At 41.8% G+C, this 22,677-nt stretch overlaps 2 protein-coding genes across 2 annotated transcripts; one reads left to right on the plus strand and one right to left on the minus strand.

Annotated features, from left to right (window-relative positions):
- Positions 1–873: 873 nt before the first annotated feature.
- Positions 874–18,253, minus strand: rpgr (retinitis pigmentosa GTPase regulator). The gene is made up of 13 exons (XM_020713030.2): positions 16,902–18,253; positions 16,586–16,711; positions 16,409–16,501; positions 14,992–15,054; positions 14,756–14,914; positions 14,536–14,685; positions 14,290–14,448; positions 11,414–11,569; positions 10,309–10,433; positions 7,984–8,187; positions 6,179–6,698; positions 6,036–6,103; positions 874–4,331 (listed from the first exon to the last, which is right to left on the minus strand). The coding sequence occupies exons 1-13, from the start codon at positions 16,930–16,932 to the stop codon at positions 1,122–1,124; spliced, it is 5,064 nt and encodes a 1,687-aa protein (XP_020568689.2). The 5' UTR covers positions 16,933–18,253; the 3' UTR covers positions 874–1,121.
- An 82-nt stretch (positions 18,254–18,335) lies between these two features.
- On the plus strand, positions 18,336–22,644 carry otc (ornithine carbamoyltransferase). Its single transcript, XM_004081420.3, has 10 exons — positions 18,336–18,471; positions 18,570–18,708; positions 18,817–18,898; positions 19,181–19,268; positions 20,333–20,486; positions 20,570–20,692; positions 21,082–21,135; positions 21,536–21,685; positions 21,886–22,023; positions 22,119–22,644. The coding sequence occupies exons 1-10, from the start codon at positions 18,386–18,388 to the stop codon at positions 22,176–22,178; spliced, it is 1,074 nt and encodes a 357-aa protein (XP_004081468.1). The 5' UTR covers positions 18,336–18,385; the 3' UTR covers positions 22,179–22,644.
- Positions 22,645–22,677: the final 33 nt, after the last annotated feature.

Here is a 22,677-nt window from a genome sequence, read left to right on the forward strand (position 1 = left end):
TCGGGTTGGACCTTCTGGAAAGTGGATCTACTTCATGCAACATTTGGGTGAAAACCTGAAGGTCAGCTGAGACAACAGGAAATATCTGTCACATGTTTGGGCTTTTTATCAACGTCTTGCATTCTGCATTCCAAGATGAGGCCATCTGCCCTACAGATTACATTCGAAATCGATTACTGAAATGGAACAATGGTCCCAAACATGCTTTTCAACAGGTTCTTTTTATTTTATTTTAAATCCAACAAGGATTTGAACCAAATACCATCTTTTCTGCCAAGAAGCTCATAAGTAAACGAGCTGAAAATTTTTTGTTTCAAATCTGTGAATTAAAAATAAAAAAAATATCGATGCATCTTTTACCTTTGACACTTAAAGTCAGGAGAAATTTTCTCTCTGCGTTCATCAGTGCCTGAATGTTGGAGTTGGGTTCAAACAATCAAACAGTTTGAGTTTTATGAAAGGAATTTAGTAAAAACAACGCACCCATCCGCTAGCCAAAACCGCTTAATCCCTTACCAGGTAACGTGGTTGCTGGGGCCTATCCCAGTGACTGTTGGGCAGTTCTTTGGCTGATTAGAGCTTAGAATGTAAATAAACTGCATGTTTTTCTTCAATTAATATTTCAGAATAATTTTCTTTTTTATCATTGACACACTTCGCACTCTAGTGTACCCAATACATCTTTTTAAAAATCCAATTAATTTTTTAAGTATGTTAAAATTGAAAAATACAAACAACACACTTGTAATGAGGTGTAGCTTCTTTACTAAAAAAGAAAAAAAGAATTGAGGATCTTTTGGGCAAAAAAAGGTCACAAATATTCAAGAGTTGATGTGATTTGTTGGTTTCACATGAGAAAGACACATCTGATGCTTTTATCTTTCAAAATATACGTTTATTTTCAAATCCTTTGAACTTCAGTGACATGAAAGGCTCACAAATATAATTATTCTATCTACAAATGTCACAAACTGTGGTTGGACTGACCTGAGATCTTTAAGAATATCAAGTGAAGCTAAAGTGCAAATATTGCTGCTTGGGCCTCAGTATGGAGTCCATCCATCTGATCCCCTCCCACGTGACTAATGGCGTCCTCGCTGTGATGTCACAGGAAGTTGCCCTCACTGAATGTCCAGGTATTGAGGCAGAACATCGTTCCAGAACTGCTGGGGGTCTTCCTGTTTCTTCTTCACTGCCGTCTGCTTCGTCCTCGGCGCTGGCGTGGGCGCTTCTTCCCGTTTGGCTTTTCTGTCCGATGAAGAAGAAGGCTTCTGTGCTTCATCTTTTCCTGTTTTTGCTACTTCATCTTCCTCTTTCTCCTCCTCTTCTAATTCTACTCCTTCCTCTTCTTCATTTTCTTGTCTTCCTTCCTCCTCCTCTTCATTTCCAACTTCTTCACCCTCCTCTTCTTCATCTTCTCCCTCCTCTTCCTCTTCATTCACTTCCTCCTCTTCATCTTCATTTCCAACTTCTTCACCCTCCTCTTCTTCATCTTCATTCTCAACTTCTTCCTCTTCTCCCTCCTCCTCCTTTTCAACTTCTTCACCCTCCTCTTCAACTTCTTCCCCCTCCTGCTCCTCTTCATTTCCAACTTCTTCCCCCTCCTCCTCCTCTTCATCTCCAACTTCTTCACCCTCCTCCTCTTCATCTTCATTCTCAACTTCTTCCTCTTCTCCCTCCTCCTCCTTTTCAACTTCTTCACCCTCCTCTTCATTCACTTCCTCCTCCTCCTCTTCATTTCCAACTTCTTCCCCCTCCTCCTCCTCTTCATCTTCATTTCTAACTTCTTCACCCTCCTCTTCATTTTCTTCCTCCTCCTCCTCTTCATTCTCAACTTCTTCCTCTTCTCCCTCCTCCTCCTTTCCAACTTCTTCACCCTCCTCTTCATTTTCTTCTTCCTCGTCCTGTTCATCTTCATTCTCAACTTCTTCCTCCTCTTCTTCCTCTTCTCCCTCCTCCTCTTTTCCAACTTCTTCACCCTCCTCTTCATTTTCTTCCTCCTCCTCTTCATCTTCCTCCTCCTCTTCTACACTTTCATCTTCTTCCTCTTCTCCTTCCTCTTCTTCACTCTCCATACCTTCTTTATCTGACTCTCCCTCTTTGTCGTGTTCTTCATCTGTCTCTTCCTCACTTTCAGTTTGTTTGATTTTACCGTCTTCCTCCAGACTATCCATTTCCTCCTCCTCCTCCTCTTCTTCGGTACCAGTAGGTTCCTCTTCTTCCCTTCCCTCATCTTCCTCATCGGTCTCTTCTTCCTTATCGATTGTACTTTCTTCTTCTTCCTCCTCCCCGGTGTATTCTTCATCTTCCTCTTCTTCCTCTTTGTCATCAGTTGCTTCATCATCTATGGAAGCTTCTTCTTCATTTTCCGTGTCACTGGTTTGCTCTGCCTCTTCTTCAGCTGAGCGAATCTCTTCCTCGTCATCTTCCTCTCTTGCACTCTCCTCTGCTGACTCCATTTCATGCATCTGACTGTCAGAGGAGTCATCACCTTTTTGTTCCTCACTTTCCTCCTCTTCCTCACTAAGATCACTTTCTTCCTCACTTTCAGTGGATCCACCAGTGTCACCTTCCTCTTCCTCTTCCTCTTCACTCTTGCTGGCTGAACTCTCCTTTTCATCTTCACTCACATCACCTCCTACCTCCTCCTCTTCCTGCCCTTCATCACTCAACTCTTCAGCTTCAGACTCCTCTTCCTCCTCTGCTCCTTCACTTACCTCCGAGTGAGTCTTTCTGTTTTCCCTACTGCTCTCTTCTTCCTCTCTTTCTGATGGATCACTTCCAGCATCTTCCTCATCAGCGTTGGAGCTTGATTTCTCCTTCCAATCTTCTTCCTCCTTTCCCACATTCTGCTCCTCTTCATCCTGCCGAAGGTTACCCTCTTCTTCAGCCTCTGTGGAGCTCCTCGTGTCACCTCCCTCCCTGTTCTCCGTCTGCCTTCGTTTCTTGTCAGCATCTGTTGCAGAGTTCTTTTCCTTCTCCTCAGCGGTTTTGCCATCCTCATCCTCACTTCTTAAACTTTCTGGAGCATCTTCATCTTCTTTCTCCTGACCGTCTCCTATGAGAGAGCTCACAGGAGCATCTTCTGTCCCGCTCTCCTCCATTTTGTTAGAGCTCACATGTGTGGCTGAGGAGGAGATGGACTGAACTTCCTGCTGCCTTGTGAACCGTTTGGCTCCGAGCGGCGTTTTGGGCAGGGAGGGGGTGTCTTTGTCACTGTCTGAATGGAAACTTACCACATTGGTCATGGCCTCGCTGAGGAACCCTGCAGCGGCGCCGGCCATCCCCATGGCGGGAAGAAGCGACGCAGCATCTTGAAAATGCTCTTCCCATCCCGATTTCTGCTCCTTCAGAATCTGAGCCTCTTTTCGGTCCACCTCATCCGGGAGCGACTCGGCACCTGCAGGATGAGGGCTTTGAGGGGATTTGTCCCCGCTGACAGAAAGCACCTCTGTTCTTTTAGGGCTTTGTGAGGAAAACCCGTCATGATGCGACGCTTTAGTCTTCTTTTTCTTCTTATCTTCTAAGCCTGGACTGACGACCTTAGGTTCTCCTGGTTTAGTGCCGAGTCTCGCTTTACCTTCAGATTCTTCATCTTCCTTCCCTTTAGGTAGCGTCCGCTTATTTGCCGACTGCACTTTGATTTCTCGAGCTGCTTTTTTTACGCTTTTGGTTGAGCTTTTACTGTCTGGCTTAGCCTTTGGCTCCTGACATTGTCCTTCACGCTTCCCAGACATGACTTCCTTAGTATGAACTTCAGCCCGCTGTTTACCACAGGACGGCTGTTTTTCTGGCTCCAGTTTAGAGCTGCGACTTTTCGCCGGTGCAGCTTTGACCATGCGCTTTTGCTTTGTCGGTGTTAAGTCCACTCCGGTCTCCTGTTGCATCTTCACACCTGATTCCACCATATTGTTCCAGGATGTTTGATCAGTGAGAGCATAAGTGTTAACTTCATTCCTGCGTGGGAGCTTCAGGGTTGATGAGGAAATTTTCTCCTTTACCTCTTCCTTGTTGGCATCCATATCCTCTTTCCCTTCAGTCACTGCCTTCTGGACCTCTGGATACCAAAGGAGCTCGCTTCTCTTTCCGTGGTTTGCTGTTCCCAAACTTGAGAGCCTTTTTTTGGTTTTTATTGTCTTCTTGTGGATGTTCTCTTGGTTGGACAGGAATCTGTGCTTCCTTGTCCTCGTCTTTGTTGCTTCTTTCTTCATAGAGCTGGACAGAGGATCTGTTGTTGAGGCTTTTTGGCCGTATGGATCCTGTTTCTCATCAAAATAGAACACTTGTTTCCCCTTTGAAACTCGTCCGTGAGATCTGTCCTTTTGGTCTACCTGTTAAGACACAGCGAAACACATTTTTAAAGCAGACATTTAAAAAAGGAGAGGGTATAAATGTTCAATGCTGCCCAATACCTTTTTAAAAAGGGTAAAAAGGCACATCCCCATGAGAAATTAAGGGTTGATTCCCTTTGGGATTCTTGATTTTTCAAGAAACACATGAAGTATACATCATAGAAGTCAAACCATTGCAGCATCTTATTAGCAAAACAGGCCTGATGACCCATGTGGCTTATGGTCAATTGTCATGCTCAACACCTTGACAGGAAATGCGGACAAACAAGCCCAACAGTTGTTAGGATCCGCCTAAGAAGTCATCCATCAAGCAAAAATCCAAATTTTTAAATAAAGGTTAAAAAAAAGTTAGGTTTATAAAAGGGAAAAATACTCTCAACTCGTTTACTTTAGATTTTAAAGGGTAAGTTGATGAGTTGGTCTGCCGAATTTCAGACTGAAAAATTGCTGTTGTTTAATAATGATTAGCAATACATAGATTTCTATTAGGGGTGTAACAATTAATCGATGAATCATGTGTCTTGTTGAATCGATCTGTCTGAGGCAGAATAGAATAGAATCGACCTACACCATTAAAAAATGATTTCAAAATAAAATAAACTGATAATCGAAATTGGAAACTACCACATGGATTGAGACATGGTACGTTTATTTTCCTAAAACATAAAAACCACCAAGTGCATCACTTATGAATGGAAAAAATAAACTTTTTGAGCTTTTAAGTGTATTATAATGTTCATTACTAACAAAAAGAAAGCCCAAAACAGTTTTTTGATCCATTCACACATTTCTGAGCATTCCTCTAAAAACGCACCAGCCCTCTCCCAACCCACCAACCAACTCATCCTTAATTAAAAATTCGTTATTTTCTGTGCCAAATACATTCTCATATGGATACTAATGGCATAGACACCTGCATTCTTGTTTATTTGTACACATATTGAATTTACACTTTATTATCTTACAAGAATTACCTGCACTGTTCAGTACCAGGTATTTATCTCAGAGTCAAACTGATTGAAGTTTGTTTTAAAAGATGTCCTGGATTTCCTTTAGGTCAGTTCAAAATGAAACAAAATTGAAAGTGAATCAACAACCAGAAATATTGAAACGAATCATTGCTACAATGAATCATTACACCCCTAATTTCTATATCCTTGGCTTTGTGGACTCGTATGTAAAATACATCTTCACAAACCTGGCTTGATGGTGTGACAGCCTAAGAAAACTCCCAGAATTCATCTTTCCGGTTTGCTTACTTTAACACTGGATGTGGACTCACAGATGAAATGTGGAGAGACTCCTGGCAATTTTTCCAAAGCGCAGAGCGTCTTCACATGAGAATGTTTGAGCAAGAGCTTTGAGCATTTTATTATTTTTCTGCAACCCAGGCACAAACGTCTGATTAGTTTTTCCCCTCAGTTCTAAAACAAGGCAGGACGTTTCTTCACAAACACGTATGCACATCTGCTTTCCAGAAAACACACACATAGAGTGCATGTGCTGATGTGTGCACATTTCCTGGAAAATCTGCGCGTCTGTGTTTTCTGCCCTGGAGAGACTTTCACTTCCAAAGGAAGGAGGAGGAGGAGGAGGAGGACCCTCGAACCGGATGAATCTCTGGGTGGAAAGATGTTTGCTTTCTGCATTTAAGTGAAGCACTTTCACACAAAATCGTCTCACCGTGTTTGGGGAAAAGTCACCTCGTTTTTGCACATCCTGAGTGGCTCGTCTGTGCAAAGCCTCTCCCTCTGTAACAGCAGATAGGACTTTGTCATTGCAGCTCCTTTCTCACGGGGGACATTTCTGTTAGCACCACAAGTTACCAGCTTGCATTGAGGCAGAATCCTCTTTCTCGCTGATGTTTTCATCAAAAGTCTGCCGCGTGGGTCTGCTGGGCTCTTTAGGTGGTAAAGGATAGAACAGTTTGCCGCTTAGGGCCTTTTGGGAGCTTGCTGCTTTCTTGGCCCTCGTTTGAGCCCTCTTTTCACTAGGTACTGCCTTCTTGGGAGTACATTTGATGGATTTAGGTGAAAGTAAAGAAGAAGGCAACTGTGCGGGTTTAGACGTTAAGCAGCCAGAGGCAGAAGCTTTACTCCGACTTGATGACACAGATCGAGAACTGGATGGCTTTGAGGATAAAGCTGGACTCAAAGGGGATACGGACTGAGATCTGGGGGATAGAAGCGGGCTTTCTCCTGACTTCAGCATGGAGGATGATGGGGGTTTAACCATATCCTTTAGAGTTTGGATATTTCGAGATATTTTCCAGGAACTGTTCAGGAAGTCTGAATCAAGACGAGGGAGTTTGAGAAACATGTCTCCGAGCATCTCCTGAGAAAGTTTCTGGAAAAAGGAGACAACAACACATCAGAGTTTTGAACTGTATCTGATTTATCAACTTTCACTGTAGTGGTGGTGATTTGATGCAACACTGCCTCCTAAAGGTCATGTGCTATTACTGCAACCATTTAAAATTTAAATTGTGCATAATTTCTCCCCTTATATTTTCACATAAACTTCATAACTTTTAAAACAGAAGACAATTTTGAACATTTGGACATATGTGTAAATAGGTATCATTTATTTAAATAAGTAAAACATGTTTGTATTTTTTTTCGTACTTGTCCAACAGCTGAGCAAACAGATGAAAGCTGAAGGCCTCTTGTGTTGGACAGGGGGTTGTAAATATTCTGACACACAAGGTGTATATTTGAATGAACCCCTTTTGTAATTTAGGCTAAACTTTATTTGACTTTTATATTGATTATATTTGTAACCATTTTTTGTTGGACTGGACAGAAAAGAAGATAGAGGGATGTGTGTGTGTGTGTGTGTGGGGGGGGGGGGGCACAAAAAGTAAGGGGGTAAGGGGGGGGGGGGGGTAGGGAAATAAGAGGATGATTATAGAAGGGGGAAGTTTGCTGTCAGGTGTAAATGTAAGGTCTAAAAGGGGCGGGGCCTGTCCACAGTTGGTAGCACTAAAATGTTATCAATGTTTTCACAGACTAACATGTCAACATTTACACAAAAGGACTACAGTTCACACACGCATACTTATGCATACAGACCAACACATGTAAAGCATTTGATTCGGTCACACAAACTATTTGTGCAACAAATTGTGGATGATAGAATGTAAATTAAAAAAAAATTAATAAAAACATGCAGGGTGCCCGGTCATCCCCACACCAAGACCCCCGCTGAAGTGGCAGTGGTAGCCAGGACCCTCCCAGACACCAGTGTGGTATAATTCCCTGCCGGGCAATCACATCAGCCACCCAGTCCGGGGCCAGCAGGACCGTCACAGGGGCCCCCCCAACGCCACAGAGTAGTAAAGCACAGGAACGCAGAGAGGGCAAGCTCCAGCCCAACCAGAAGAATAGCCCCCCCGGCACACCAAGGGGCCCCGCCCCAAGATGAGGAGCCCACCATCACCAAGGAGTTCTGAGCATCTCCTCACCCCCAAGCGTGGTAAACAGTATTCATTTTTTCTTTCAAAATCAAGAAATTTTCATCAAAAATGATAAGTTATTCCAAAGTTCTGAGACGGCAAGAAAAAAATATCAATCTAAACGCACATTTTTTCTATAAGCTAGAAAGAATGTATGTAGAAAGAAGATGTTCCTACTTTCTCTCTGTGGCGTGCTCGAGCAGCTAAAGCCGACAATGGAAACACTGGAGACAGACTGATCAGCTGCTCTTTCAAGGGAATTTCTGCACAACTCGACAACAGGAAGTTCTCCATCGATTTGAAATCCTTCCCCAGAACTTCGTGGGCTCTCGCTGGTCTGGGAGCTGCCAAAACCAGCATGTGGTGGTCGCCGCAGGACACCTACACATCAGAGGACACACGGGAACAGCAGGTTAACATGCTTGGATTGTTCTATGAACCTCACCTATTCAGGATAAGGAAAAAGGTTGGAAGTTTCAGCTTCCTGCTAACCTAACATAAGTACATCTGAATTAGAGGTTCATGGCCATTGAAGTGTGTGCTATCAGAATCAACACACTTCGCGGAAGCAAACATCTGACGCGAAGCGGCCATAAACCCGATTATACCATGGTCACTTACAAAAGACATAAACATTCAATCAGTTTTTAGTTCTTTATTCTAGTTATTTTTTTTTTATTCTCAAAAAGCCAACTCTTTGTTACGTGGCGCAGCCTCGTTGGTACGTGACAAGGCGCCGCTTAGCCGGCTGAGCCGGTACCGACCTCAACTGCAGCGGCAAATGAAAGGGATATTTATGCTGATCGGAATGATGGGAAAGCATCAGTACAGAGAGAAAGTTCCCCTCTAACCGCACTTTTTTGTCCAGATGATGAAGCAAAAGTTTGTTTCAAAGAAGCCACAGCAGTGATACAAAACATTTAAGCTTTGTGACCGGAACTTCTTTTTTAGGCGTGCGGTTATCACTGTGGTATATCACTTTTTAATGCACACCCAGCAGCCAATCAGAATCAAATATTTAGCCAGACCATGGTATAATTAAGCTTATACAATTGTCCTTCGCGTCGGACAGTTCAGGCTTCCACGGCGTGCGTTAAAAAGTAATAATGCACACTTCGTTGGCCATTAACCCTTACTTATACCATGGTCCGGGTAAATACTCGATTCTGATTGGCTGCTGGGTGTGCGTTAAAAAAAAACGTTACTGTGACAACGCGCCGCACCACGTAACAAATAGTCTGCTTTTCGTAAAAAAAGCGATCCAAATCGGAAAAAAACAAGAATTAAGGACTAAAAACTGGATAATATGTATTGCTTTTGAAGGGCCAAGGTCTAAGCGGGTTAATGGCCTTCGCAGTGTGCATTATCACTTTTTAACGCACTTCGCGTAGGACGGTTCAGGCTTTCACGGCGTGCGTTAAAAAGTGATAATGCACACTTCGTTGGCCATTAACCCTTACTTAATTATTATTAAAAACAGTTATTTTATTGGCTGCATTTGTGTTACATCTTTTTTGCAATTAAATGTACTGATTTTTAGAAAGACAAGAATTTAAAACTGAGAATCTTAGGAATTTACTCACACTGGATACCTGCTAAAAACAAATCAAGTGCAACACAGTAACAAGGGGAAGGAAAAAAAGAAGGGAACCATAAATAAGAGGTCCAGAAGAAGATCTATTAATAACTAAATAAGAAACATAAATAAATAAATAAAGTCACAGAGGTCTCACTGAACCCCCTGCGGTCTTCCTCTGTTTGAGACCACATTCTGAGAGTTACATCTTCAGCACCATGGATCTGTGCAGAGGACAACATCAATATCAACATCAACAGCCAACGATCATTTTCTTTACCGCTGTCAAGCCGGCGGGGAAAGCAACTCATTCAAGATCAAGTGAGGCAAGTCAGAAAGACGCAGCAGAGACGGTGAAAGGGTCACCATCACCATCTCCCAGAGGGTTCACACTCCTTCGCATTCCCAAAACACGTGAGAAAAAGTTCCAACGTGGCAAAGTTTGCAATAGGGGTCAGTTCTAATTTTCACATTATGACGCCTGTGTGGTGTCATACATATGGATAAAGTTGAAGGGAATCCATTTCAATTGCTTAACTACATTCCAGATGTCATTTGAGTCAAGTTCTGAAATATCTCCACTCCAAAGAAGGTCCAACTCCAGTGGGTCGTAAGAACTTTTTACTGTAAACCTGTATAGTTTGAAGGCAGTTCCTTCCCCTCTAGGGGTTTCACATAAAAGCTGAAGTAACGGGTTTTCTGTAGGGGGCAAATGCCAGGACACAGCAGGTTTTCACGGCAGTTGTAAACAGAAAAAGAGAACAGGACGTTGCAGATTAAACTGTGCAGAAAGCTCTAATTCTGTTCAATTTGACTTACTGTATTTCCTATTTGGAATCCGTCAGCGAATCTTAGCTGTTTTCCAAAACCTAATTAATAAAAAGTTATTCTGGCAGTTCAAAAATAAAACAATGGCGATCTCTTACCGACTGAACGTGGAACTTGAGGAACTGTGTGCACAGAGTTGGGCTGAACTGGTTGACAAAGTTCTCCTCCGTTAAACCCAGTTTTCCATGACGACCATCACCAAACGTGTACAACAGCCCGCCATCTGTGTAGGAGGACAGATGGGACAGAGGAAAACTGAAGCCTTATGTTTCTCTGTCGCATTCACATTTTAGGAAACTGCAGTTTATTTGTTTCAGTGATTGGAAATTAGTAGATAATTGGTTAATTGCTATAAAGCGTTCAACTTTTGTTTTCCTGTTTCTCTTTCTTCATTATAGTATCATCCACCATTTCTTGGCACTTAACTCCTACAATTTTTCAGCTATTTTAACCATTCAACTACTAAAATGTTCAGCTCTTTCAGCTTTTTTTAGCTATGACTTTTGGTCCTTCAAAGCCTTGAACTACTCAAGATATTCCAGGATTCCCAGGATATTTGCCTCCCTTGAAATACATGGGGAATCCTTGGTGCAGAAACTCGCTGGTTCGATACCCAGCTCTGGCATTTGTCACAATCATTTATTTTTTGTTATTGTGCTGTTTTCACTTTATTTATGTTCAACTTTGATAATTTCTTGATTTAATTTTCTTTTGTGCCAATTATTACCCTTTAAGTTTCATTGTCATTATAACATAATATAGCAATCAACCCTGCATTTTCTTCTGGAAATGTGGCTCCTTCTAGTTGCATTTTGATCTTCAATAGATGACCAAAAAAATGATATGATTGTCAAATTATTTGTATGTTGTTAAAACATTGCAACAAATCCCTTACCAAATGGGAGCACTAAGACATGTGTTGTTCTAAATGATTATTGTAAAGTACAAATTACCTGTAGCTTTAAAGAAATAAAGTAAAATAGCTCATTTCTCAATGATCGTAAATGATCTTTTACATTCATCAGAAACACCTTTCTAAATACTAAACTTAAAAAAGGTTCTTTCAGAATATAAAAACGTTGAAAAAGGTTCTAAGCCACCTATGAGCATTGCTCTTTTCGGCTCCGTTTACGTGCAGATGGGTTAGAACAGTATTACCCATGATCCCGCATGGGACAGGAGTGATTTTCAAAGATGGCTCACTTGTGATCACGGCGGTGTGATTCTCTCCACAGGCGATCTGCCTGACGCTGCACTTATGAAAGTGTTGCAGGGGTTTTGGCCAAGGAGCTTCAAACAGAAATGTTCCGTGGCCCAGCTGACCGTACCGACCGCCGCCGAACGTGAACACGTCCTCTCCTGGGACAGAGAGAGGCAGACGGGAGTCCAGAACCACGACTGAGAATGGGTCCATTCACCAAAGAAAAGTTTCTCATGGGTATAGAGCATTTCTATAAATAAATAAATAACATTCTTCAAGTTAGGAAAAAAATTTAATTAACAAATATTTTAATAGAAAAATTTAATAAGAAATAAGGTTTAATACGGTTAAATGATAGTCTTAAGACTATATACATTCGCTCCCTTTCAAACAAACAATGAATCAAACTCTATTGGACAATCATTTTATTTAATGGTTTCAATGTGCCATGTACTGTATGTTTTTATTTCTAATCATTTTATGACTTAATATCTAAACTAGGCTTGATATATCTATGCTTATACCATGGTCTGGGTGAATACTCTATTCTGATTGGCACTGGGTGTGCATTAAAAAGTGATAACTCAAAAAAGAAGTTCCGGTCACATAGCTTAAATGTTTTGTATCACTGCGCTTCCTCGTTCAAAACAGACTTTAGCTTCATCATCTGGACAAAAACAAGCGGTTAGAGGTGAACTTTCTCTCTGAACTGAGGCTTTATTTAACCCGCATAAATATATCACTTTATAGCGCCGGAACATGACTGCGGCAGTGGTGTGGCGCCTTGTCACGGTTTCAAATAATCCACTTTTTGGAGAAAAATAACGATCCAAATCAGAAAAATAACAAGAATGAAGGACTAAAAACTGATTGAATATATATTTCTTTTGTAAGTGACCATGGTATAAGTGGGTTAATGGCTGACGAAGTGTGCATTATCAGCATTAACGCGCGTTAATGCTGATAATGCACACTTCGTCAGCCATTAACCCATTCATATTTTCTTGTCATTGCTTGAAATAAATGGCATTAACGTGTTGGGCAGTATAATTTCTGGTGGTCTTGCTGTCAGACGAGCCATGACAGAGCGAACGCTGTGGCAGCTGCAGCTCACACGTCTTCTTCTACCCCAACCTCCTGAATATTCAAATAATCATCCCTTCAGCAGTGTGCGTCTTATTGCATAAATCCGTCAGCCTGCATCACATTTGAATGGAAAGGTGCCATTAGTCTTCATTTATTCCGTGGTTTCATTGCAGGTTTTTTCCCCCCTTCATGCATTACTTGCCTCACCTCTCGACTGCCTCTTTTTGCAAAAGTCAGTTATCAGCAAAGCAGGGAATTTCCTTTTCTAATCATTGAAGCATCTGGAACTTCACTGACAGAACACTCCTAAAATACCCTTAGAAAAATATTCTAAAAGCATTTTAACTTTGCTGTTTTTGTAGAATTTTTTTTTATTATTCTACCAGGAAGTGAACCAGCAAACATCCCTGCAGCTGTGATTTGTCTTTGATGACATTTGCAGCTTTTTAACCAGCTTTTGTTGACATTGTTAGCAGACTGTTGAAGGCCAATCTCTTCACTGAAGCAGCACTAAATTAGAATGACTTTAAATATCAGATTTGGTTATTTTGTAAGCGTGATCTTAGACAGCACCAACCTTTTTGTTGTCATGGAAATCTTATCCTCTTTGGCTGATATTTGTTTTAGAAACCTTCTTATAAAGAGCAACTAAAAAGCCAAAATTCCACATGAGAAAGAAAAACTGTACATTCCTTGTTTCTGTTTTGGTCAAGATTTAGCAGCACATGAGTGGTGGAGTGTTTGCCCTCAGACTGGGAGGTCATGGGTTCAAATCCATAGTCGAGTCACATCGAAGCTTTTGATCTATCTTATAAGAGTGGTCTTTAAATGATATGATTTTGTAGTTTTTAGCCAAAATCGTGTCGTTTTCTAGGACATAGTTTCTGCAGCCCGACAGGAGTTCATCAGAAATTAGCCTTTGAGTTGTGGGCGGAGCCATTGGCACAGAACAATGCAACTTTTTTGGCTAGTTAAATATTATCTTTTTGTATTTTTGTATCTGCTCCTGGTTCTCAACAGTTTGAATAGAGATATACCCAGAAATGCAAAGTTAGGCTGAAGTTTCTTAATATGCTGCCATCTGCTGCTTCATGTTCTCCAACTTCTGATGATGCTAACTTACCTCTCTTGTCTTATCACGGATGTTCCATTGGTTTTGTTTTTGTGTTCCTGTGACTATCCTGTCTTGTCATGGTATCAACCAAAAGGTTTCTTCTTGTCCTCCCGACTACCATCAATGCAAATTTCTAACCCAGAGAATCACTCCATTTTAATGAATGACCTCGTTGTGGGTATATACAGGGGACATTTGGAGCTATACAATGATACCAAAGGGGTGTGGCTCTGGGAATTGTAGTTTTCGACTGATTGAGGGGAATATCCCTTCATTTCCACGCCGCTGTCAACCTTTGCTTGCTGAGTACAGGGATTAAAGCAAAAACTCATCAGGGAGATATTGTAATCATGAAACTAAGACAATGTAGTGTTGTTGTGATGATCTACAACATGGGTGGGAAACTCCAAGCGCCCAGGATCACTGTGTCTATACGTTTTCCAGATATGATGGCCTTGGTTAGTCTAGCCAATCAGAACCTGTCAGATCAAGGTATGCTGGGAGAACAAGCAGCACCCATCAATGATCTAGTATGACTTGGATTATTTTCTATTGGTTGATTTGGCATTTTTGCGGTTACTGTCGTGCCTTCGAGTAATCTGGATTTGAATTGAAACTTTGCAAACAAACTAAATTCAATTAGGTTTGGATGGAAGGACAGTTGTGCAGTTACCGTACCTGTAAGAACCACCGTGTGTTGGCCTCCACAGCACACCTGAGTCACATGACCCAAAACGCCCTGCACCCTCTGGGGGACTCTGTGATTGTCCAGCTGTTCCACCTGCAGGCCCAGCCTCCCGTTTGCACTCTCTCCAAATGTGTAAAGATCACCAGCCACTGAAACGTGTTTTTCACACAACTTTTACGTGATCCGCTATCTTTTTTATTTTTTATTTTAAACGCTGCAGTGATTGAAAGCTGTACCTGTGACAAAAGCAGAGTGGCTGTTCCCACAGGAGACCCATTTGACCGCTTCTCCGACACCGACCTCTCTGGGTTCTGCTGTAAATAACTCGTCTCCTAGGCCGATCTGGCCCGCGGAGTTGTCCCCCCACATGAACAGCCTCCCGTCGTCTACCGGGACACACAGACGAGCGTCACGCAGGGCAGGGAAGCTGAGCAGACGACCTCTGCGCAGACAAACCTGTCAGCGCAGCCGAGGTGCTGCAGCCTGCAGACAGCATTGTAACCCGCGCTCGCTGGCAGAAGGGATGCAGCTGCAGAAAGGATCCTGTTTTTGGGCTGCGACACTGACCAAGCTGAGCCTTTTGGTTACGACCAGCATAATACACTCTGTCCTCAGCTGATGCACAAAAACAACAGTAAATACAAAGAATATCATTTGATTTGTGCTGATATTATTATCATTTTCCATCTTACATGTGCAGACGATTGTGTGATCTCTCCCGCAAGCCACAACCCTCACTTTTTCTGACCTGAAGGCTGAGGAAGAAAAAAAGTCAGTTAAAGTAAAGTGTTTTATTTTGTTTAGGGGTGTGACGATTAACGGACTAGATTTATATTCCTAAGATCCGACCAGATCGATATGTCTGAGGGAGGATGTTAGTCGAATTGTCCTACACCATCATAGAACCTTTTCAAAATGAAATAAATCCATTTTATCGATCTTAAAAAAATATCCTTTGGATTGAGTATATGTTTATTTTACTATAACATAAAAAACGACCAATCACAGCGAGCAACACACATGATGGCAGCAAAAACTGACCCGTCCATCATCCCAGTCCAATGTGTGGAAACACTTTAGGAAGCTAAAATTCTTGTTTACTTGTTTGTTTGTAAATATATTTAATTTACACTTGATTTTCTTGCAAGGAATCTGGAAAACTTCACTTTCACTGTTCAGTATCCAGGTATTTCTCTATGAGTCACACCCGTTGAAGTCTTGGCTAAATATGTCCTGGATGGATTTTAGATAATTGTTCTGGAAAGAAGAGGCATGAAGGTCAGTCGTAGTAAGACAGAATACATGTGTCTGAACGAGAGGGATCAAGGTAGAAGCGTTAGGTTACAGGGGGCTGAGGTGAAGAAGGTGCAGGAGTTTAAGTACTTGGGGTCAACAGTTCAGTGTGATGGGGAGTGTGGAAAAGAGGTGAAGAGGCGAGTGCAGGCAGGTTGGAGCGGGTGGAGGAAAGTGTCAGGAGTGTTGTGTGACAGAAGAGTGCCAGCAAGACTCAAAGGAAAGGTGTACAAGACAGTGGTGAGACCAGCTCTGCTCTATGGGTTAGAGACGGTAGCAGTGAGACAGAGACAAGAGGCTGAGATGGAGGTAGCGGAGATGAAGATGTTGAGGTTCTCCTTAGGAGTGACCAGGTTAGACAGGATAAGGAACGAGTACATCAGAGGGACGGCTCATGTTGTCTGTGTTAGCGACAAAGTCAGAGAAGCCAGACTGAGATGGTTTGGACATGTTCAGAGGAGGGATAGTGGATATATTGGTAGAAGGATGTTGGAGATGGAGCTGCCTGGCAGGAGGGCAAGAGGACGGCCAAAGAGGAGATATATGGATGTCTTAACAGAGGACATGAAGTTGGCTAATGTTAGGGTAGAAGATGTCCATGATAGAGTGAGGTGGAAAAGGATGATTCGCTGTGGCGACCCCTGATGGGAAAAGCCGAAAGAGAAAGAAGAAGAAGAAGAGTTCAAAATGAACCAAAATTGACTAGGAGTCACATCGCCAGCCACAAATTATGATGTCAATCAAATTTTAGTGTGTAAAACAGAAACAAAGGAGCAGAATTTTTTTGTAAGGGAAAAAAAAAACAACCCCACAAACCTTTGAGGGAGGCTGGTTTCTTTACATCCGGTTTTAAATTTAGCCCCAGCTGACCAGAAGAATTACATCCAAAAAAAAGCAACTTCCCTTTTCCTGCAAGAATAATAAAAAAACAATATTATTCAGTTACAGAGCAATATAAAAAAATGCCTGTTATAAAAACAGCAGTGAGAGCACCTGTGATGACAGCACTGTGCTCTCTGCCGCAGCTCACACGTGCTGGATAATCGTTCTTCAGCCAGAACCTACTGGGCAGATTGTCTGCAAAGCTGCTCCTTCCAAAGGTGAAGATGGCTCCTGTTTCTGTTGACATATACAGGATTTACACGAAAACATGAGCAGGCCACCAAGTTATGGCACCCACTAACACCCACTAACACCCCCCCCCCCCCCCCCCCCGCCCCGCCTGACGTCAGCGCGTCCTGCTGGCAGAAATACCAACAAGTAAACCTCTCAGGTGTGTGGAGAAGAAAAGGCACGCCGAGCCACCCACCGGGGATGTCCGTGTCCGTCCGCCCCGTCATCTTCACCTGTGTCACCTGTGCGCGCTGGCGGAAATGCTCCCCGCGCGCCGCAATGCCCTCCGCGTGCTGCAAATGCTCCCCCGCGTGCTGCAAGTGCCCGCGTGCCGCCCAGATCAGCCGGCAGATCAGACTCAGGGACAGCTGACCGAGCTAAGCTAAAGCTAAACCAGTTAACGTCATTTATGCGTTAACCAAAGTTTTATTCTGTGTGTCTATGACAGTCAAATAGGCAAAACCTGTTAGTTTCATCCATAATATCCTTTTTTAAACTAATTTTTTATTTCAATTTTTGTGTTCAATCGTGTGTTATGAATATTTAGTTACGCAGCTACTTTTTAGGCATGTATTTTTTTATTTTTACTTTTTAATTTGGAGCCATAAATACTCTAAATCCAACCATTATTGACACCAAACAAACAGCAATTAATCACAAAACCGTCACCAAGTACTTCTGTCTGACTTTCTTTTGTTTGTTTGTTTTGTTTATTTGTTTGCTTGAATCAAAATAGCCATATGCTAAACAGTAACTGTAATGTTTTTCAATGACTTAACCCAATAAATAAATAGAAAAGTCCCATCACTTCAATTAACCTGCGAAAAGGATTTTGACAAAGATAGTAGGCTTTAGGCTTTATAGTATACTTAAGGTTTTAAAACAAATTTTACTGTAATTTTTTTAAATCATCAATATATTCAATTAAAAAATGAATGAACAGGTCAAATCCCCCCAATTACCCAGCCTGAAAACATTCTGACAAAAGCAGCAGGTATCCCTTTTAAGGCTTTTATTTAGTATTGTTATCAAAGTATATTTTGTAGGTTTTCAAACGTAGTTTTACTGTAGTTTTTTTAATTGATAATTGAACAGTTTAAAAAAGTGAAGTGAAAACCAAGTCGCATCGCCTCATTTCCCCCGAAAAAAAAAACGTTCTCACAGAAAGATATTTATTTCTGCCTTTTTATATTGTAAAATACAGTTTTACTGTTTTTTTTAAATTACTCAATCCCTTTCATAAAAATAAATACATAAATCAATAACCAGGTCACATCACCTAAAGTAACTTAGAGAAAATGTTCTGACCAAATAGCAGGTGTTCCTTTTAGTCTTTTATTTTGTAGTTTTTGGAGGGTTTATATGTTTTTATTTATAGTTTTAATGTGATTTTGTGTTAATTAATTATATAATCACTTAAATAAATAAAAAGAAACGGTCTTTTCATTTCAATTAACATACTGTCAACCATTTTTAACTTTGTTCATTAAGTATTATTACATTTTGTTTTTTTACAACTTTTTACAACTCCCAAGATGCATTGGTTTTTTACAACTTTTTTACAAAATTACTAAATTTCCTTAGAATGCAACCCCTCCCCCCCTCCCCCCATGGTAGTGATGTCACAGAGGCCACGCTGCCTGCCTCACCCTCTCTGCCCATGTGTCCAGAGAGTTAATCATGATGTTATGGAAGCTCCCGTCTGTTTGCAGTCCTGCCAGGAAATGCATGAAATCTTTCCCTTTCCAGTGGGGACGAGGAATTAGGTAAGAAACTCCACATGAATTCATGCATTTCTTAATTTTTTCCATATCTTTTAGTACGTTTCCAGAATGTGTTGTTTGTTGGATTCCGCCCTGCTCAGCTCTGGGACGGCTCGTCTTGGATCGGTGAGTCTAAAAGGTCGCAGCTGTCTCACACTGAAAGATTTCAGCTCCGAAGAAATCACGAGGTTACTGTGGGTGTCAGGAGACCTGAAGCGTCTAATAAAGCAGGAAAAGCAGGTATTGACCTTCAGGTAAACAAAGATATTCCAGTTAATCCGTGTACATTTTCATTTTGCGGCCTATGGTTGGGTCATTTAGAGAAGTTAGCTCTCCTTTCTATTTCAGTATCTGCCTCTGCTACAAGGGAAGTCCATCGCGATGATATTTGAGAAGAGGAGCACCAGAACAAGAATGTCCACCGAGACAGGTGTTGCATATCGGCGTGTTGCTCACTTCGAGTGCGTTGGGGAAAAAACTGTTTTCTTTTAGGGATGCTTCCTCGTGGGGTTACGCAGCTCGAGCCTGCCATTGTTGGCAGGAACAAAAGATCTGCTGAAGGCCGACGTCCAGTGGATTAGCAAAAAACACATGCCTTCATCCACTCATTCTCCCATTTCTTCCACCTCAGCACATTTAAATCTGTTTTATAGTGAAATATTTTTGACAGACAGTCTGATTAAAAGCGGTTACGTGCTCTTCATACCTGCAGGGATGGCTCTGTTGGGCGGACACCCTTGTTTCCTCACCTCACAAGACATCCACCTGGGTGTGAATGAGAGCTGCACCGACACAGCCAGGTGATGCATGCACACCTCATTTATGGAAGCATATGTGTGTCAAATTTCAAAATAAAAGTCAACACCAGAAATGCCTTTTCATTTCCAAAATTAAGCTGCGTTCAAGGACTCAAAAATGAAATGTAAAAACCAATCCGCCAAACGGCTTTTTCTTTTTCAGCACCGCTCATTCTGCCACTCAATTAAACTGATAAAGAAAACTGTATTTCATATTTCATTTTAAAAATGTTCTTTAGTAAATTTCAATTAGAAATATCTGAGCTCAAATGGATTAACAGAAATGCTTCTTTGCTTTCACAATGTATCTGCATCAATGGACTCAAAAATGAAATTAAAAATCCTTCCTGAGCCAATGAACGCAGCTTTAGAGTGAAAATGAAAAAGCATTACCGGTATTGACTTTTATTTTGAAATATGAGACACATCTGCTTCCATACTCATTAGCATAATCAATTCACAACAGACCCACTCCAATTTAATGGTGTTTTTGATGTTTTTACTGGGTTCTTGTGGTATTTGTCTGTTGATTGGGGACATAAATTAAGAAAATAAAGATTTAAATAGCTTTTTCTTAGTATTTCTTTATTTGAATCGTTGTGAATCAGGCGCAGATGAAAAAAGTTCGTATTTGGTTTGTCGAATCACATGCTAGGCAGACCTGTAGCTCCCTGCTCTATTGTGATGCAGACAAATAGATCCGTGTACGTCTTTGTCTTCCTCGACCGGGCTGGTGTCTGGATCTAAACATTACGGCTGGGTGGCTCCAATAATGCTCGCCATTTTTGTTGCACTGGTAATGGTAGCTTGTGGATGTGAGGGAGGGGCTGTGCGTTAGTGTGAACAGATGGGTGACGGGAAGTGGGTCCCGCCCACAAGAAGTATTTTACTAATGAACTCCTGCCGCTCTACAGAAACTATGACGCAGGTTTTTTGATTTTGCCACAATCATAACCCAAAGACCGCTTGGAACACTCTAACAAAAGATCAAAAGATGATCGGAGCGGGTCTTTAATTCACTGGTGACTGTTAAAGTTTTTGTTTTCTTGGTCACCCGTGATCTCCAGGGTTCTCTCGGGCCTCTGCGATCTCGTTCTGGCTCGGGTGTACAGCCACTCCACGCTGGAGGAGCTCCACAGGGAGGCCTCCATTCCCATCATCAACGGTCTGTCTGATCTGTATCACCCCATCCAAATTCTGGCGGACTTTCTCACTCTGCAGGTACCCGGGTTGTTTTTTTAACCCCCGTCTATACTCACTGGGTTCTCTATAGGACTTTCTGAATCCTCTCTATCGTCTTGTAGGAGCATTACGGATCCTTAAGCGGACTAACCGTAAGCTGGATTGGAGATGGAAATAATGTCCTCCACTCTTTCATGATGGCTGCAGCCAAACTGGGTGTTCATCTCAGAGTTGCCACACCAAAGGTTAGTCTCTCTGGTTATATGCTTGTGGTATAGACTACGTCCAAATTCCCTCCCTACTCCCTATAACTCCTAAAAGACTTCATAGTGTGGTACTATCCAGTGCCCTGGATTTTAATGCAAATCTTTTTTTTTCTTTTTTTTTTTAGAAATGGTCAATGGCTTCAATAAATGGTTTGTAAATGATCAACAAAAAATAAACTTCTTTGATCTAGTGAGCATCAATGCACACAAGTTTTTGCTGCGACCTCTGAGAGGTTTCAAGGGCGCTGGAGTTTGGAATTGTAGATTCAGACAGCCTGACAAAATGGCAAAGGCCCCAGTGAGTAGAGAGGGAATTGGTGCACAGCTGTAATGTTTGTTTTGGAGTAACGGCGTGTCGTCGTCCTCAGGGGTACGAGGCGGACAGCAGTGTAATCCAAGAGGCTAAAAACCTGTCCAAACAGGTGAGGAGTTTGTCAGCGCTCACAGGTTGATCAGCCGCTATTTCTCACAATAAAAGGATCTAAAGGAGTTACTGCGTCTAGTTAGTTACAATTTGATTTGGATGTTGTGTTTGAACACATTCCAGTTCATACAAAAGCTTATCTTTGTAAAAATAAGACAGATTTTCTGACTTAATATTTAAATGTTAACAATGAAACACAGGAGGTGAACTTGAGTATTTGCATAAAAATCCTATAGATTCTCAGTTTAAACTTAGTTGCAGTATAAAAAAAGTTTTTTTTTTGTACTTATCTTTCCAAGGATTATAGCTGGATTCTACAAATCAGATTTGAATTTTGAAGACTGTGTTTCCATGTAGGAATTCACAGATGAACTGCCTCTTTTTTTGCTCTCTCTCAGCACGGGACACAGCTTGTTCTGACCTCTGACCCGATGGAGGCTGCCCACGGCAGCAATGTACTGGTCACTGATACTTGGATCAGCATGGGACAGGAAGAGGAGAAGAAGAAGAGGCTCAGAGACTTTCAAGGATACCAGATCACCATGAAGGTGAACGAGAGAACTGAAAAGTCATAGTGTTGCAGCCTTTTAACCCTTGTGCTATCTTGTGGGGGTCCAGATGCCTCCGAGGCACGTTAACGTTGGGAGTGGGGTCATCTGGACCCCCACAAGATAGTACAAGGGTTAAGGCTGAAATCAGCGGAAAATAAGACTGGAGTTGGAGTCTAATCTTTTGATTCTGTCTTCAGACCGGAAGTGTGGCCGAGCCCGACTGGACCTTCCTTCACTGCCTCCCCCGGAAACCGGAGGAGGTGGATGATCAGGTTTTCTACTCGACACGTTCTCTGGTCTTTAACGAAGCAGAGAACAGGAAATGGACCATCATGGTGGGTCACAGGCCGGAATATTGACAACCTGCTCGGTTTGATCCAAGTCCATGGCTGGTAACTGGACTAATGATCTCAAATGACCTTTGTTTCAGGGTCTGATGGTTTCCCTGCTGACTGACTACTCTCCACAGATCCCCTCGTCAAAATTCTAACAATTTCCCCCTAATAGAGTGAGGTGTATGTGGATTTACTGTCAAGTGCAAATCATTAGACTTCCTCTCAGCACTTCAACGCCAATAGATTACTCCACAGTTGTTACGTTTACAATGTTTCCTACGATTACTGAGTGTTTAAAGTTTAAAATATCAGGTGCTTTCTTCATACATTTGAGGAATGGGGAGAATGTCTTAAAATGTGTAAAACTTTTTCTCTGCTCAGCTTATCAGATTTATTGTTTTTTATTATTTTGCACCTTTGCTTATTTGAATGAAAATAAATAACGCAAAAAGATTATTCACCTTACTGAGCTGATAATGATTTTTTGGGGGGAATTTGAGTCCGTTTTTTGGTGAGAAACCAAACAGCAGAACTATCCTTGATTGTTCCTTGATTGTTGCTGGGTCTGTGAAGGCAAAATAAAAGTCAAACAATGTGAAAATAAATCATGTTTACAACAAATCTGAGTTTGCAGCGCTTTGATTTTATTGTTGA

This window comes from Oryzias latipes, chromosome 21, assembly GCF_002234675.1.
Source record: "Oryzias latipes chromosome 21, ASM223467v1".
NCBI classification, from domain to species: Eukaryota; Metazoa; Chordata; class Actinopteri; order Beloniformes; family Adrianichthyidae; genus Oryzias; species Oryzias latipes.